This window comes from Glandiceps talaboti, chromosome 10 (genome assembly GCF_964340395.1).
Source record: "Glandiceps talaboti chromosome 10, keGlaTala1.1, whole genome shotgun sequence".
Classification (NCBI taxonomy): Eukaryota; Metazoa; Hemichordata; class Enteropneusta; family Spengelidae; genus Glandiceps; species Glandiceps talaboti.
This window is the reverse complement of record NC_135558.1, coordinates 12675001-12692610: the sequence shown is the minus strand read 5'-3', so window position 1 is coordinate 12692610 and position 17610 is coordinate 12675001. Positions and strand designations below refer to the sequence as shown.

Sequence of the window (17610 nt, the reverse complement as noted above, 5' to 3'; positions counted from 1 at the left end):
TAGTTGTCGCTTAACTTCAGTGTACGGAGCGTTGGGAGATAAGCACCCATGATAACATTTGTAAATATGTTCGTGGGTAGTTCTCTCAGTTTGTTGTTTGACAAGTCGAGTGTCTGCAGATTGGTCAATCCGTGAAATGTGCTGTCAGATATACGGGTTATGTTGTTCGAATACAGATGCAATGTCCTGAGTGATGACAAACTCCTGAAAATATTGGGTAGTAATTCTGTAAGTTTGTTGCTGTACAAATACAATATTTGTAGGTTTGTCAACTCATGAAATGTGCCATCAGCAATGCTGGTTATGTCGTTAGAATATAGATGTAATGTTTTGAGTGACGACAAACCACTGAAAATATTGGGTTGTAATTCTGTAAGTCTGTTGTTGTACAGATACAATGTTTGCAGGTTGGTCAACCCATGAAATGTTCCATCGGCGATGATGGTTATGTCGTTAGAATAGAGATCCAATGTCCCCAGTGATGACAAACCATAAAACACATCAGGTTGTAATTCCGTAAGTTTGTTGTTGTAGAGATACAAATATTGTAGGTTGGTCAACCCATGAAAAGTGCCATCTGCGATGCTGGTTATGTCGTTAGAATAGAGGCTCAATGTACTGAGGGATGAGAGATCACTAAACGAGCCGAGTTGTAATTCTGTAAGTTCGTTGTTGTAGAGATGCAATGTTTGCAGGTTGGTCAACCCATGAAATGTGCCATCGATGATGCTTGTTATGTTGTTCCACTGTAGGTTCATTGACCTGAGGGACGACAAACCACTAAACATATCGGGTTGTAATTCTTTAAGTTTGTTGCTGTAGAGATACAAATATTGTAGGTCGGTTAACCCATGAAATGTGCCATCTGCGATGCTGGTTATATCGTTTGAGTAGAGATGCAATGTACTGAGGGATGACAAAGCACTAAATATATTGGGTTGTAATTCTGTAAGTTTGTTGTTGTACAGATACAAATATTTCAGGTTGGTCAACCCATGAAATGTGCTATCGGCGATGCTCGTTATGTCGTTTGAATAGAGATTCAATGTACTGACGGACGACAGACCACTAAAAATGTTGGGTTGTAATTCTGTAAGTTTATTGTTGTAGAGATACAAATATTGTAGGTTGGTCAACCCATGAAAAGTGCCATCTGCGATGCTGGTTATATCGTTTGAGTAGAGATGCAATGTACTGAGGGATGACAAATCACTAAATATATTGGGTTGTAATTCTGTAAGTTTGTTGTTGTACAGATACAATGTTTGCAGGTTGGTCAACCCATGAAGTGCGCCATCGGCCATGCTGGTGATGTCGTTAGAATAGAGACTCAATGTACTTACGGACGACAGACCACTAAACACATTTGGTTGTAATTCCGTCAGTTTGCTGTTGTACAGATGCAATGTTTGCAGGTTGGTCAACCCATGAAATGTGCCATCTGCGATGCTGGTGATGTCGTTTGAATAGAGGTTCAATGTACTGAGGGATGACAAATCACTAAACACATTGGGTTGTAATTCTTTAAGCTTGTTGTTGTACAGATACAATGTTTGCAGGTTGGTCAACCCATGAAATGTGCCATCTGCGATGCTTGTGATGTCGTTTGAATATAGACTCAATGTACTGAGGGACAACAAATCACTAAACACATTGGGTTGTAATTCTGTAAGTTTGTTGTTGTACAGATACAATGTTTGCAGGTTGGTCAACCCATGAAATGTGCCATCTGCGATGCTTGTGATGTCGTTTGAATATAGACTCAATGTACTAAGGGACAACAAATCACTAAACACATTGGGTTGTAATTCTTTAAGTTTGTTGTTGTACAGATACAAATATTTCAGGTTGGTCAACCCATGAAATGTGCTATCTGCGATGCTGGTGATGTCGTTAGAATAGAGGCTCAATGTACTGAGGGATGACAGACCACTAAACATGTCTGGTTGTAATTCTGTAAGTTTGTTGTTGTACAGATACAAATATTGTAGGTTTGTCTTCCCATGAAATGTGCCATCGGCGATGCTTGTGATGTCGTTTGAGTAGAGACGCAATGTACTGAGGGATGACAGACCACTAAACATGTCTGGTTGTAATTCCGTCAGTTTGTTGTTGTACAGATACAATGTCTCTAGATTGGTTAACCCATGAAATGTGCCATCTGCGATGCTGGTGATGTCGTTAGAATAGAGTTCCAATGTACTGAGGGATGGCAGACCACTAAACATGTCTGGTTGTAATTCTGTAAGTTTGTTGTTGTACAGATACAAATATTGTAGGTTTGTCTTCCCATGAAATGTGCCATCGGCGATGCTTGTGATGTCGTTTGAGTAGAGACGCAATGTACTGAGGGATGACAGACCACTAAACATGTCTGGTTGTAATTCCGTCAGTTTGTTGTTGGACAGATACAATGTCTCTAGATTGGTTAACCCATGAAATGTGCCATCTGCGATGCTGGTGATGTCGTTAGAATAGAGTTCCAATGTACTGAGGGATGACAGACCACTAAACATGTCTGGTTGTAATTCCGTCAGTTTGTTGTTGGACAGATACAATGTCTCTAGATTGGTTAACCCATGAAATGTGCTATCTGCGATGCTGGTGATGTCGTTTGAATAGAGACTCAATGTACTGAGGGGTGACAGACCACTAAACATGTCTGGTTGTAATTCCGTCAGTTTGTTGTTGGACAGATACAATGCTTCTAGATTGGTTAACCCATGAAATATGCCATCGGCGATGCTGGGGATGTCGTTTGAATAGAGATTCAATGTACTGAGGGATGACAGACCACTAAACATGTCTGGTTGTAATTCCGTCAGTTTGTTGTTGTACAGATACAATGTCTCTAGATTGGTTAACCCATGAAATGTGCTATCTGCGATGCTGGTGATGTCGATAGAATAGAGACTCAATGTACTGAGGGATGACAGACCACTAAACATGTCTGGTTGTAATTCCGTCAGTTTGTTGTTGGACAGATACAATGCTTCTAGATTGGTTAACCCATGAAATGTGCCATCGGCGATGCTGGTGATGTCGTTAGAATAGAGTTTCAATGTACTGAGGGACGACAGATCAGTAAAAATGTTGGGTTGTAATTCCGTAAGTTTGTTGTTGTACAGATACAATGTTTGCAGGTTGGTCAACCCATGAAATGTGCCATCTGCGATGCTTGTGATGTCGTTAGAATAGAGACTCAACGTACTGACGGACGACAGACCACTAAACATGTTGGGTTGTAATTCCGTCAGTTTGTTGGTGTGTAGAAGCAATGTTTGCAGGTTGGTTAACCCATGAAATGTGCCATCGGCGATGCTGGTGATGTCGTTAGAATAGAGTTTCAATGTACTGAGGGACGACAGATCAGTAAAAATGTTGGGTTGTAATTCCGTAAGTTTGTTGTTGTACAGATACAATGTTTGCAGGTTGGTCAACCCATGAAATGTGCCATCTGCGATGCTTGTGATGTCGTTTGAATAGAGACTCAATGTACTGAGGGATGACAGACCACTAAACATGTCTGGTTGTAATTCCGTCAGTTTGTTGTTGTACAGATACAATGTCTCTAGATTGGTTAACCCATGAAATGTGCTATCTGCGATGCTGGTGATGTCGTTTGAATAGAGATTCAATGTACTGAGGGATGACAAATCACTAATCACATTGGGTTGTAATTCTTTAAGTTTGTTGTTGTACAGATACAATGTTTGCAGGTTGGTCAACCCATGAAATGTGCCATCGGCGATGCTGGTGATGTCGTTAGAATAGAGTTCCAATGTACTGAGGGACGACAGACCACTAAACATGTTGGGTTGTAATTCCGTCAGTTTGTTGTTGTACAGATACAATGCTTCTAGATTGGTCAACCCATGAAATGTGCCATCGGCGATGCTGGTGATGTCGTTAGAATAGAGTTTCAATGTACTGAGGGACGACAGATCAGTAAAATTGTTGGGTTGTAATTCCGTAAGTTTGTTGTTGTACAGATACAATGTTTGCAGGTCGGTCAACCCATGAAATGTGCCATCTGCGATGCTGGTGATGTCGTTTGAATATAGACTCAATGTACTGAGGGACAACAAATCACTAAACACATTGGGTTGTAATTCTGTAAGTTTGTTGTTGTCCAGATACAAATATTGCAGGTTGGTCAAACCATGAAATGTGCCATCTGCGATGCTGGTGATGTCGTTAAAATAGAGTTTCAATGTACTGATGGACGACAGACCACTAAACATGTTGGGTTGTAATTCCGTCAGTTTGTTGGTGTGTAGAAGCAATGTTTGCAGGTTGGTCAACCCATGAAATGTGCCATCTGCGATGCTTGTGATGTCGTTTGAGTAGAGACTCAATGTACTGAGTGATGACAGACCACTAAACATGTCTGGTTGTAATTCCGTCAGTTTGTTGTTGTACAGATACAATGTCTCAAGATTGGTTAACCCATGAAATGTGCCATCTGCGATGCTGGTGATGTCGTTAGAATAGAGGCTCAATGTACTGAGGGATGACAGACCACTAAACATGTCTGGTTGTAATTCCGTCAGTTTGTTGTTGTACAGATACAATGTCTCTAGATTGGTTAACCCATGAAATGTGCCATCTGCGATGCTGGTGATGTCGTTTGAATAGAGATTCAATGTACTGAGGGATGACAAATCACTAAACACATTGGGTTGTAATTCTTTAAGTTTGTTGTTGTACAGATACAATGTTTGCAGGTTGGTCAACCCATGGAATGTGCCATCTGCGATGCTTGTGATGTCGTTTGAATATAGAGTCAATGTACTGAGGGACAACAAATCACTAAACACATTGGGTTGTAATTCTGTAAGTTTGTTGTTGTACAGATACAATGTTTGCAGGTTGGTCAACCCATGAAATGCGCCATCGGCGATGCTGGTTATGTCGTTTGAATAGAGATACAATTTCTTGAGTGAAGACAGATCACTAAACACGTTAGGTTGTAATTCCGTAAGTTTGTTGTTGGACAGAAACAATATTTCTAGGTTGGTTAACCCATGCAAGGTATCATCAGCAATGCTGCGTATGGTGTTGGACTTCAAATTCAATGTTGTCAGTGCAGACAAATCACTGAAAATATTTGCATGCAATTCAGTGATTTCATTGTCCCTCAAATGTAGGTATGTTAGATGAACAAGTCCTTGAAATGCACATTCTTCGATGTTGACAATATTGTTGTCGGACAGGTAAAGCTCGTTTGCAGTTGTCGGTATATCTGATGGTATCTCTGTCAGAGATTCTGAATCACAGTAAACATAACCACCACTACAGCTACATACCGATGGACATCCTTCAACATGGAAATCAATGACGAGAAACAGCGCGATCAGTACTGGGATAGTTGACATTGTTCTGATTGGTAAATATTAACCTGTGTACGAGATTTAAAAGAATATCTTTCATCGAATTGTTTGTGTGTAATGGACTTACATCATATACAATAACATACAGTCACATAGAGGCTAGTTTCTCCAGCAGGGGGTGGGGATCGGTTAATCTTTTTTCATCGGACTATTAAACAAAAGGTCTTTACCCTCTCCCATCTTCAAAATGTAAAACATGACACCCTACCCCACCAGTTCTTTATCGTGACTCAGAGTGTAAACCGTTCGACTGTCTTGCATACTGTATCATGATCTCGAATACGTCGGCGGGCCCGGGGGGGGGGGGGGGTACTCCCATAGAAAGGGTATATACGTATGTACCATGGTTTTGACCCCCCCCTCCCTTTCGACTCGTATCGACTTTTGAGTCTTGATTTTTGAATGCACGTACGACCCCCATATTTAGAACAAGGTTGTTTCCACAGGTTTTTTTCAGTCATCTTTATCGGAAATAGGCGCCCGGCTACTATTGATGACTTAAGCATACACGTGTCACGTGAAAGTGTATCAAAAGTGTTCAAAACTCATGACCACTCAGACGATTAGAGCAGTGCCGAGAACGTTGTGGTCGGTTACCTTCACCTTCATTTGATGCAAACTTTAGGTTTTCATCCATATGCTAAAATGAAGACTTTTAAAATCCCATTACTCAGATATAACATGAACTCTTCACCCATTCATATGGCTGAAATGTAAACATTCGACCCCTATTTCTGGCTAAAATGTAGACTTTTGACCCCTACTTCTTGAATTTTTGTAGAGTTTAATTTGTGGTGTAATTTTTATCCACCAAGGTACATACATATATACACACATGTATGTACCCATTACCCACCTGAGTACCCCCCCCCCCGGGTTTAACGGTCCCCAACCCTTTAATCCTGCATGCTTCTTTTGTATGCGGTCTTTCAACCATTAATAAACTATAAAGAATCAGTAAAGCTAAAACTCACAAAGCCATAATGGTATAACTTTGAGGTCATAATTAGGACACCGACGATCTATTCACTGGCTTTCAGTGACTCAAAATTCTTCTTGCCCTCTGTTTATCATAGAATACAGAATATATATCATGATTGTTTAACGCTAATCAAAGCAAACTATCTGAACATAGTTATTCTCGCAAACCAGAGGTTTTATTTCTTCAGCGACACTGTGAAATAAATAATTTTGGCCGTGCATCTTGGACGGTGCCGTAAAAGAGGCTGGGGTTTACGACAAATGAAGATAGTACGATCATTGCTGAAACAAAGCTATGATGTCACTCCCCTAGACATGAAGACTGTAGCATACTCAGCACTGTCGCAGACAGTGCTTGCTTAATAGGCCACAGAGAAGGGAGTGATTTCGATTCTCTCTGCGTGGACTATGTATTTATTTAGATAATACAGACTACTATATGCCTTCACACAGTGTTCTAGCTTTCTACTGAGCGCAATGATATGATAGATACGTCCATAAAAGTGAGATGTGTTACAAATTATAGTAAGATTTCCTACGTTTGAATAGGATATGGTACTTGGGAGTCTTTACACTTAACTCACTTAACTATTTCCTAAACTTTGCCATTGTCGACGATTTTAAAAAAACAAAACATAAAGAGCACCCAGTATGACCTTGAACTCATCTCAACTGTGTTCGTAACCTTTCAAAGTGAGCTTACCTGAGTGTTTTCGTAAATTTTTGCCGAGGGCATAGCCAGCAGCGAATCTGATAAACAACTGCGTCACGGTATTTTAATGACTTTTTTCCTGGTGGCGTGATATGAACATAAAATCAGACTCTTGTGGTTAATGTTTGAAATGTTTCTTTGTTCTTTTCACTGTGTTGCAGGTATTTTGTGTCTCCTTGTTAACCAACATGCCTTGAAGCAGGCGGGGCGTCCCACAGGGGCACGTCTTATTGCTTAGATTGCCGTTTTCTTAGGAAAATATTGTACGAATCCAGCTGCTACAAATATATCAATCTCTATACTATACTAGTAGAAATATTAATTAAATCTTTTCTCCTTACAGGTAGGAATATTTAGTCAAAATTTTGTTATATTTAGTCTGTAGACCTGGAAAACAACAATCTATGAAATATTACACGCCCCTATGGGGCGTCCTGGAACTTATCTCACCACAAAAACTACTCGAGGGGAACCCAAACGTATATTACATCAAGCTCAATGTAAAGCTACTGCAATAATGAAATGTTGACACTATTTACACTGCGTGATGATTGGTGAACCTAGTATGAATATGTATTGCCCAATGAATATGTATATAATTATGAGCATATAAATAAAGAGAAAAGAAGTACACATGACACCTCACGGCGGGCTGATACACCAAGCATTGAACCGTCCAGAAGCTCTCGTCACGACTGCCTCAGGAAGCTCCACCACCCAGACAACAACGAATTGAATTGAATTTAATTGAATTGAATGCATCATTTGGTATGGTACTTATGCCATTATTTCCTAGCTTTAAGTAAGTAATATTTGATATACCAAGAAACGTGTCGTAGAACAACGAAGACATTGAATTATTATCCAAGTATAGGTATCTGAGATCAGGTAAGTGAAGACCACTGATATCGGAGATACTGTTATTTCTCAGATAGACTTCTCTTAATGTTGGTTTGTTGTTCAAAGTAGAAACATCCCTTGTTGTTAGGTTATTGTTATCTAGATACAAATACTTTAGATTCTCGAGACTTGCAAATGTGTTATCCTCTAATGCTATGTAATTGTCGCTTAACTTCAGTGTATTAAGAGTCGGAAGATAAGCACCAATTGTGATATTTGTAAATATGTTCGTGGGTAGTTCTGTCAGTTTGTTTTTTGACAAGTTCAGTGTTTGCAGATTGGTCAACCTGTGAAATGTACTATATATCGGCAATGTTGGTTATGCTGTTCGAATACAGATACACTGTCCTGAGAGATGACAAACCACTGAAAATATTGGGTAGTAATTCTTTAAGTTTGTTACTGTACAGATACAATATTTGTACGTTGGTCAACCCGTGAAATGCGGGTTATGTTGGTCGAATGCAGTTGTAATGTTGCGAGTGATGATTAACCACTGACAATATTGGGTATTAAGTTTGTAAGCGTGTTGTCTTGTAGAAAAAGGTTTTGAAGGTTGTCAACCCCTGAAATGCGTCATTAGCTATGCTTGTTATGTCGTTTGAATAGTGATAGAATGTCGTGAGTGACGACAAACCACTAAAAATATTGGGATGCAATTCTGTATGTTTGTTGTTGGACAGATGCAATTATTGCAGGTTGGTCAACCCATGGAAGGCATTATTAGCAATGCTTCGTATGGCGTATGGCTGAAAATACAATGTTGTCGGTGCTTACAAATCACTAAATATATTTGCATGCAATTCAGTGGATTCAAAAATTCTTTGACCCCCTCCCATCTTCAAAATGTAAAGATCTGTAAAACACTACACACTGCACATCAGTTCTGTCACATGTCTTGTTGTTTATCATGATTCAGAGAGTAAAGCGTTTGCTTACTGTGTCACTGAATAAACTGACCGGTCACTTACACTTTATTTGCATGCTTTCCTTGCATGCAATCTTTCAACCGTTGATAAGAAACCATCAGTAAAACTAACACTCGCGAAGCCATATTGGTTAGGGGTTACACTGATGCATAATTTAGTATGTGACAGTACACAATGTAACCAGAACGATTAAGTATAACTTTTGAGGTCATAATTAGGACACCGACGGTCTATTCACTACATTTCAGTGACTCAACATTCTTCTTGTCTTCTGTTTATCACAGAATATATATCATCATTGTTTAAATGAACATAAAAGAAAGCAAATTATCTGAGCATAGTACGATCACTGCTGAAACAAAGTTATTCTGTCACGCAACTAGACATGAAGACTGTACCACGTACACATAACACAGGTCGCAGACAATTCTTGCTTAGGCAACAGACAAGGGAAAGACTTTCATTTTCTTTTCTTGAACTCATGGATTTATTTACATGGATACAGACTTATATGTCCTTCTGCATTGTTTGTTAGAGTTTTCTGCTGAGCGCCATGATATGATAGATGCGTCCATAAAAGCACAATCTTTAAACAGCTCAACCACATATTGTAGGATTTGATCACTTTCTGCAAAATACAATGGGATACTTTGATAAGCATACATTACATATTATATATGCATATTCCAGTGTTTTCACTGACGCTTGCCACACTAAAACGGCAAACAAAACTTGACTTCTGTGGTGATATATATAGAACTTGTGGTGTCGGTGATACGATATAAAACTTTTGTTTTATCTAGCTACTTTTCTCGCTTTCACTCAGCTGTATATAATTCTCTCTTTACAGACTAAATAAAGACATATTGTCCATTCTTCTCCTCTTATCTAAATTTAAACACCTCCATGATCAGTCAATTGCATGCTTGCCAGTCCATGTGGTACAAGTTACATATAAATGTACATGTTTTTATTTTGTAAATTTATTGGACTAGAGTCAAAGGGGAGATCTAAAAATATTATAGTATTTGTATATTCACCAAACATTTCGGATTTGGTCTGCTCGAACCACTAATTTGGGCAGACTAGACACCACATCTGTCATAATATTTAAACCAACAGCATTGACAGTGACCGGCCGCTGAGGGCAGCCTTCCAAGTTTACTCAAATTCATATAGTGTAATTATATTAATTCATATTGTCTTAACACTTTACAGTACATCAACAAATTTTGTAGGACAAATGTATTTTCTTATGTTTGATGAATATACTAATTTTTATTGAAATTGAAGTATGCAGTCTTAAGATATTGCTTTTTCTTAATTAGTAGATTTCATTAATATGCAAATTTCTCTAATTAAACATTAACAGATCTGGCTCAAAACCTAATCAGGTTGAGCCATTACCCTATCTAAAGATTATATGTTCCAAATTTCATTACAATTGAGCCAGCTGATTTTTACAAAATAATGACAGACACACATGCACACAGACAGACAGACAGACAGACAGACAGACAGACAGACAGACATTTTAATACCTCCTGTACCCTTACGGATGGTAAAAATTGTCAACTTCAACTTCTGACACCACCCCCCACCCCAATGGACGAGTAACTTTCATTTTTGGCTAACCATATAACATGATGACCTGGACCATGCATGTATCTACAATATCATTGTGAGGCAGCCAGTCACAAATGATCTACCCTGTGCGAGGTTATGGGCTTTGCCTAGTTACAGTATGATATTACAAATGTAGACAGGCACAATGAACATTACCTATCCACTCTTTTATTGTCGACTTCTCAATGCCTCCATCTTGTAGTGTGTCTACGTCTAATTCTACGGTTTCATCTAACGTTGGCGAGGGGTCAAATATTATATCCAGTACACGTTGTACATATGACATCCTTTACAGATTTGTTGTAACTTGCAACAATGTCTTGTGAAACAAAATGTCTGCCCTTGTGCAAATCGAAATTCAATCTATGGTAGTGAGCTGTATCCCACGTACTAGTCGAAGGACCACGAACAGTACTCGAGCCCGAATCTGAACTTGAAGCACCACCACTAGTAGTTCCGCCGAAAGGGCAAGTGGGCAATGAAGACGTACGTAATTCGTAATGGATGACTGAATTGCTACTGTCGAAACTAGAATTTTGCCTGACACATGAAATAACATGGAAGTATACTTGACACATGTCTCTCGTATGAAGTCGTAGGGTACGGTGCGTTCGATTATGCAACCCAGGGTGCCTCGACCTGACCTGACCTGACTTGACCCAAGATGGGGACGACACGTAAGAATTATACCGTATTTTGAGGATATCTTTCCACATAGTGAGGAAATAATTTTTCACTTCAAATTGTCTAAAATTTGGGCACGATTTAAAGAAATTGATAAGAAATAAATTCAATTCAGATGGCTGGTTTGCTAATTCATTACGAATTACGTACGTCTTCATTGCCCACTTGCCCTTTCGGCGGAACTACTAGTGGTGGTGCCATGGTCAAACATAATATCCACGTCACGATCCTTTAAGCGTGACCTGCCTGTCAGTTACAATGTCGAGCGGTAAAGGATTGTCAAGAAGAAGGCAATGTACTAGTTCGAGTCCAAATTCTAGTTTCGACAGTAGCAATTCAGTCATCAACCCTTACGGTCAATGTTACTCGCTCAAGTTGAATGGGGTCTCTAGGTCTTGCAGTTTTTGAGTTATGCTGTAAAGATTAATTTTAACTTCAAATATGGCCATTTACCATGAGGGATTCAAGACTTTCAAACCACGAACAAAATTACGACGTAGTCCAGTGTTCAACCCATACCAAATTTATTACATTACATTACAATAACAGATTAACAGAAGTCAGTTGTCAACTCTAAAACATCTCTATCACATTCCTCTGATCTTGATACCAATCTAAGTCTTAGTCAATGAAAACTGTTTTCTTCCGCCATATGACCACCTTCTTTAAATAAAAACACATTTCCTAAATTACGTAAAATAAAATACTTCGTCTGGATGTATTCGGTGTTTTTCTTTTAAAAAGATTGTGTGTTATCTTTGTACACATAGTCATACACATTTAGATTATTTTTTTTTTAATAGTTAGATAAAATTCAAATTAAAGGTGTACTTACTTCTGTCAAAAAACGCCAATGCCATTTATTATCTAGTGTACTATAACAATTAATTAAAACACAAATTGCATTCAAGGTTATAACAATTAAAACATTACGCTTAACGAAACCAAATGTTACAATCATAGCAATTCAAATGTGTTGTCCATGCTAGCAAAACGTTTAAAGTCAACATTGTGAATAGTAGAACAAGATTAAGAGATTAGTGCCCTAAAGAACACAGTTCTTAAGAGCTCTCTACTTTGTCGTACTAATATTTGTTTCTGGGATATTTTCAGATAATTTAAGAAATTTGAGGGTTCACCATCTAGATTATCGCTGCATGCATATGTCACTTCCACAATCAAATAAGCTGATATAATCATACAAACTCACAAATATATCAAATTTAATTAAATGTAAAACAAAAGTAAACTTGTCTTGTTCATTATAAATCCACTGCTCAATCAAGTATAACAATGGAAAATATTCAGTGCTATCGAATGCTTTAAAAATATGAATTCTGTGTATATTTTCTGAGTAAAGTAACGTTCAAACTCAAACTTAAATATTAGTATTAATATGTTCAACCTTTATTTTATACGTATATGTGTATTATATATCAATAAAACCATATATATATATATATAGCCAACCACTATTTACAAATTTCAAACTTAAAGTAACTTTTATTTCATTTTTTTTGTAACATCCATAGACTACGTTATAATCAAATGAGCTGATATAACCATACAAACTCACAAGTATGTCTGCCTACACATATTTCTTCATCAAGATATACGTTACAAAAATATTATTCTGTTTTTGTACAACACAATATAAATTTGAAATATACATACATAACGGCAACCCATTACATTACATTACATTACATTACATTACATTACATTACATTACATTACATTACATTACATGAGTGAACACAAATATTTTCTTTAAATGAAATAAAAGGATGTTATGTTCTGTTACAAATCTTAATCATAACTTTAATACTGTTTTTATTGTAATTACTATATTCAGAAAATCAAATACGTTACAAAACTGATAATCAAATTAATATGTTACTATGCCTAATCTTTGGTGATTATTATATGCAGCCAGTTTTAGCTACCGTTCACCGACTTAGTTTAATACAACCATGCAGAAACAATATCGGAAAAATACATGATGTACATTTGTTTGTACACTTCAAGAAAACATGACTGAATGTCTACCGTTTCTTGTGACATTCTGTCTAAATGAAACTAAGGTGCCACCGTGCAGACATCGAATGTTTAGGTAGGTGTCAAAACATAGTGTCTGCGTCTACATGAGTTCATATAGTTCATTTCATAATGGACAAAATGTAAAAATAAATTGACATCTTGCAATCTCAGTGTCGCATATGTAGTTTGTTATTTTTTTTATTGGTTCCTGTATGGTTGTTATATCTCAAACAAAGGTTGTTAACGGTAAACTGAAAACAAGTTAAATATACACAAGTCATACAATCCTCAATATTTCATTCATCTGGTAAAACAGCAACAGATTGTTAACAGCTGTTGTGCTTTAACGTCCGTTAGTCTTCACTGAGCACCTTCAGCAGATTTTGACAGACAGACAGACAGACAGACAGACAGACAGACCGACCGACCGACCGACCGACAGACAGACAGACAGACAGACAGACAGACAGACAGACAGACAGACAGACAGACAGACAGACAGACAGACAGACAGACAGACAGACAGACAGACAGACAGACAGACAGACAGACAGACAGATAGTGACAGATAGATAGACAGACAGACAGACTGTTTTGGCTATAACCGAAGATCGTTCAAGTTCCTTGCACCATATACTTACTGAAATTACTGTCCCAATCTTGCCGCGTGAGGTGTCCTAATATTCAGCAACTATGCTAACTCGAGTCCCCTCTTACTGGTTGACGACTACAGTCATCACCAACCAACATGAAATAGCTACTATCATATCTGTAAACAGTCTACCATTTACGATACGGACACCGGTGGTCTTGCAAATATCTGTTACGAGTCACAGATCTAAAATATATCCATTTAGGCCAAAAGTTCTCTGCCATATTCATTTATTTCTTTGTTAAAAGAATTCATAATTGTCAATGGCATGTCAATTGAATATTCATCACTCCCTGACAAATATGTCGCATCGTCAGCAATATATTATGTTCTATCGCCACCTATTATTAATTTAGATTATGGGTACGTGTCAGAATACCGGGCAAAGTCATTTTCCGAGAGAGAGAGAGAGAGAGAGAGAGAGAGAGAGAGAGAGAGAGAGAGAGAGAGAGAGAGAGAGAGAGAGAGAGAGAGAGAGAGAGAGAGAGAGAGAGAGAGAGAGAGAGAGAGAGAGAGAGAGAGAGAGAGAGAGGGGGGGGAGGGGGGAGGGAGAGAGAGTGTGTGGCGGGGAGGGGGGAGGGGGGAGATAGGGAGGGAGGACAAACATTTAAAATATACCAAATTAGTTATAGTTACCTAAAAAAATACGATACTACCATAGCAACATTAAAAGTACGGTGTATATTTTATGATAGTATTGATAGGTAGCGTATAAGGTTGGTCATATCATGATCAGCATGACTTGTGGATAAACATTTAAAACAAAGTGCTACAACACTCCTGGCGTTATTTTTATTTCATTCGGTTCACAACAGCACAGGCGCTCGTCAAGTTGCTGGAATATAGAGAACTATGACAGCGGTGAACTACGACCCATCTACACGTAGGTTGTCCTACCTGAGGCAGTCCCAAGTCCTGCCTGAGGTAGGTTTGTGTCTATACACATAGGAAGGTTGCGGCGTAGATGTCGCGCGTTCCGTCCTAACTATTACATAGCAGGAGGGTTTCAGGAAACCTCTCAAAGGTGTCCTAAGTCAGGACAGGTTCAGCACGCGTTTGCGTCTACACGGGCTTCAAACTATCCTGAATCCTACCTCAGATAGGATGTTAAGTGCCGTGTAGACGGGGCTAGACTGAGACCGTCCCCGGCCCCGTCAGGCCGAATAGAGAGCGACGGAGTCGATCGCAACTCGCGATCGAAGTATCATCGACTCACTTCCATGAAAATGTATATGGGTGTTACAATTTTCAAACTCTGCCGTATGTAATTTATATGATAATATAGGCGTGACTGTGGCCCCAGATGTGTTTACCTTTCAATTGAACTTTGACTGGGCGAAAACCATTACAAGTGAAATGATGATGAAATAGTAATACCAATAGGGCTTCCCTCTTTATTCATGTGAGTCATGTAAATGATGTATTACATATGTACGTCGTCCTGCAAGCTGAACGCAGCACGCACTCCTCACGTGATCAGTTGCGTAGAGGTCAGACATGGGATTTGTTCGTGATATTTAAAAGAGGAGTGACTCTGCAGAAACTATACAATAAAACCACAGACAAGTAACCCTTTCGGCATTCGATAGATCGTGAAAGATGTTTGGCACACGGGTTATCCACAGAGGGGCTATAAGAAATTTGTTGAAAGTTACTCATGAATTCGAAGTGGTCACGACAAAGTGCGCAGATTGTAGTGCGAACCAGGCACCAAAGGTACATCATAAAAACTACCATAACACAGCTGTCGCTTTCAAGGCAAGTTCTTTCAACTCCTCCCAACACAGGAGCGTGAGCTCGGCGTTACCACAGATAGAACTACCGGACTACACAGAAGAAGAAAATTTTCGAGGACTGGTGACAGACTTTCCCTGTCTTACTAAAAAGTAAGTAATTTATGGTTGCGGGAGAGCGGTTGACTGCAGTTCGATTTCACTGAGGAACTGGTGGTGTCAGCAGTCCGCTTCAATGTATTAATATGTATTCTCGTGTCACATCATCAATGTTGACAATAGCCAAAGTGTGTGATTTGCACCACAGACCACAGACAAGAAGAAATTATTCACTGTCTGTGGTTGCACATATGCCAATCTGATGTGATGGAAGCGGCTAAATGCTTTATTTACCTCCATTTCCATCGTTTTGTGGCGTTGTTTTTGTTCCGAGTAATCGCTGCGCCGCCTTCCCTTTTTGCGAAGACGGTGATCACTCGAAACAAAAACAAACGTCACAAAACGATGGAAATAGAAGTAAATAAAACATTTAGCAACTTTCACCAATCAGATTTTAATCAGATTGCACATATGTAGGAGTGGGTAAGCCAAATGTCGTTAGGATCTGCCACGTTCTTTTTTCCAGCTGTGTATGAACAAACAATGTTTATGTCAAATCAAATTTGTCCATTTTCTTGATTGAAAAAGACGAAAGTATAAAGTTTGCTAGCAATACCCACTGTAATGTTTGCTTGGCTTGGAAAATGTATGAACATCAAGTTATCTACTGGCCATGGATCAGAGATACTTCAATTCATGGGCTGGCCTACTACGAGTTGTTTATCGTTTACACCTGTTCTAGCTCTGGATCTGCGTTCCGAGACCTCCGACGCGTCTCCGTGACGTGTAGGACCTCTCGGAGCGCATATTTCCACACCCTGGCCGCACTGTGGTCTTGGCAGGATTTAGTGCCTGGGATAACAGTTCGAATTAATTCGCGATGATGATGACATGACAGGGCCGATGACGGGAGGATATTTGCGACTCGTTCATACTGGGGATAGGCCTTTTTATACTATATAATGTGACCCCCCCCCAAGCAATATATACTTACTTTGTCATATAAAATTATAATATTTTTACCACAAACTCTTCAGCTTGGAGGTAGTATACTAGTACCTGTAAGTTTACTATTCATAGGCCAAACGCCCTTGAGCGACTATATATTGCTTTACATCATTCACTGTGGTAGGAAGGACGTCCTTCCTACCCCAGTCCTTCCTACCTTATGCTTACATTTAGAAATGGTCTGTACGTTATCAAAACTGTGGACCCTCTTTTAAGGACTGAATTTTCATTGGAAAAATTAACTCAATATTAAATATCCTGTCAGGAGGTATTAAATAATAAAACTAAGGGTACGTGCTAGATGGAGTCATTTGATGAAGCAAGGACAACTTCCAATCAATGTGTATCGTTGAAAAATAAACATAACCTTGGTCATTGTGCAAGGGAAGCTGTTTATAATGGTAAACAAGGCCACTTTGCCATTATAGTTACTTCACTGCCACTAGCAATAGGCATGATGTCTGCATATCATTTTTGAGCTTTTTTTCTTCTGTTGTTTAAATGCAAATCAAACGGTAGTTTTCCGTGCACACCTCGAACGATAAAAAGCTATAAAAAAAAAAATTAAAGCTAGAAAAATGACGCTATAATTATTACAGCTACCTATAGAACCAAAAGTTATGAAATAAGATCGAGAGACACAACTTTTTTTTCGTCCATGCACATGTATTCCATCATACCGATTTTGTTTACTACAAGTGAAGAACTGGAATGTCAAATGTATTGATGAACTCAACAGAATGTACATTATTACAAAAGTGTTTTCACAAGAAATACATACATACATGCCACTGGTCTACTAAACTGAGATAAATCATTGACAACTGGAGTCCTGACTAGACTGTAATGACGT

The 17610-nt window shown here is 38.7% G+C and overlaps 1 protein-coding gene across 1 annotated transcript in view; it reads left to right on the top strand.

The window, feature by feature from the left end:
- The first annotated feature begins 15483 nt into the window (after positions 1-15483).
- LOC144441179 (uncharacterized) overlaps positions 15484-17610 on the top strand; it is a 13023-nt gene continuing 10896 nt past the window's right edge. The window contains exon 1 of the mRNA XM_078130728.1: positions 15484-15803. Coding sequence (XP_077986854.1) covers positions 15517-15803 — 287 coding nt within the window. The 5' untranslated portion in view covers positions 15484-15516. The remainder of the gene's footprint in view (positions 15804-17610) is intronic.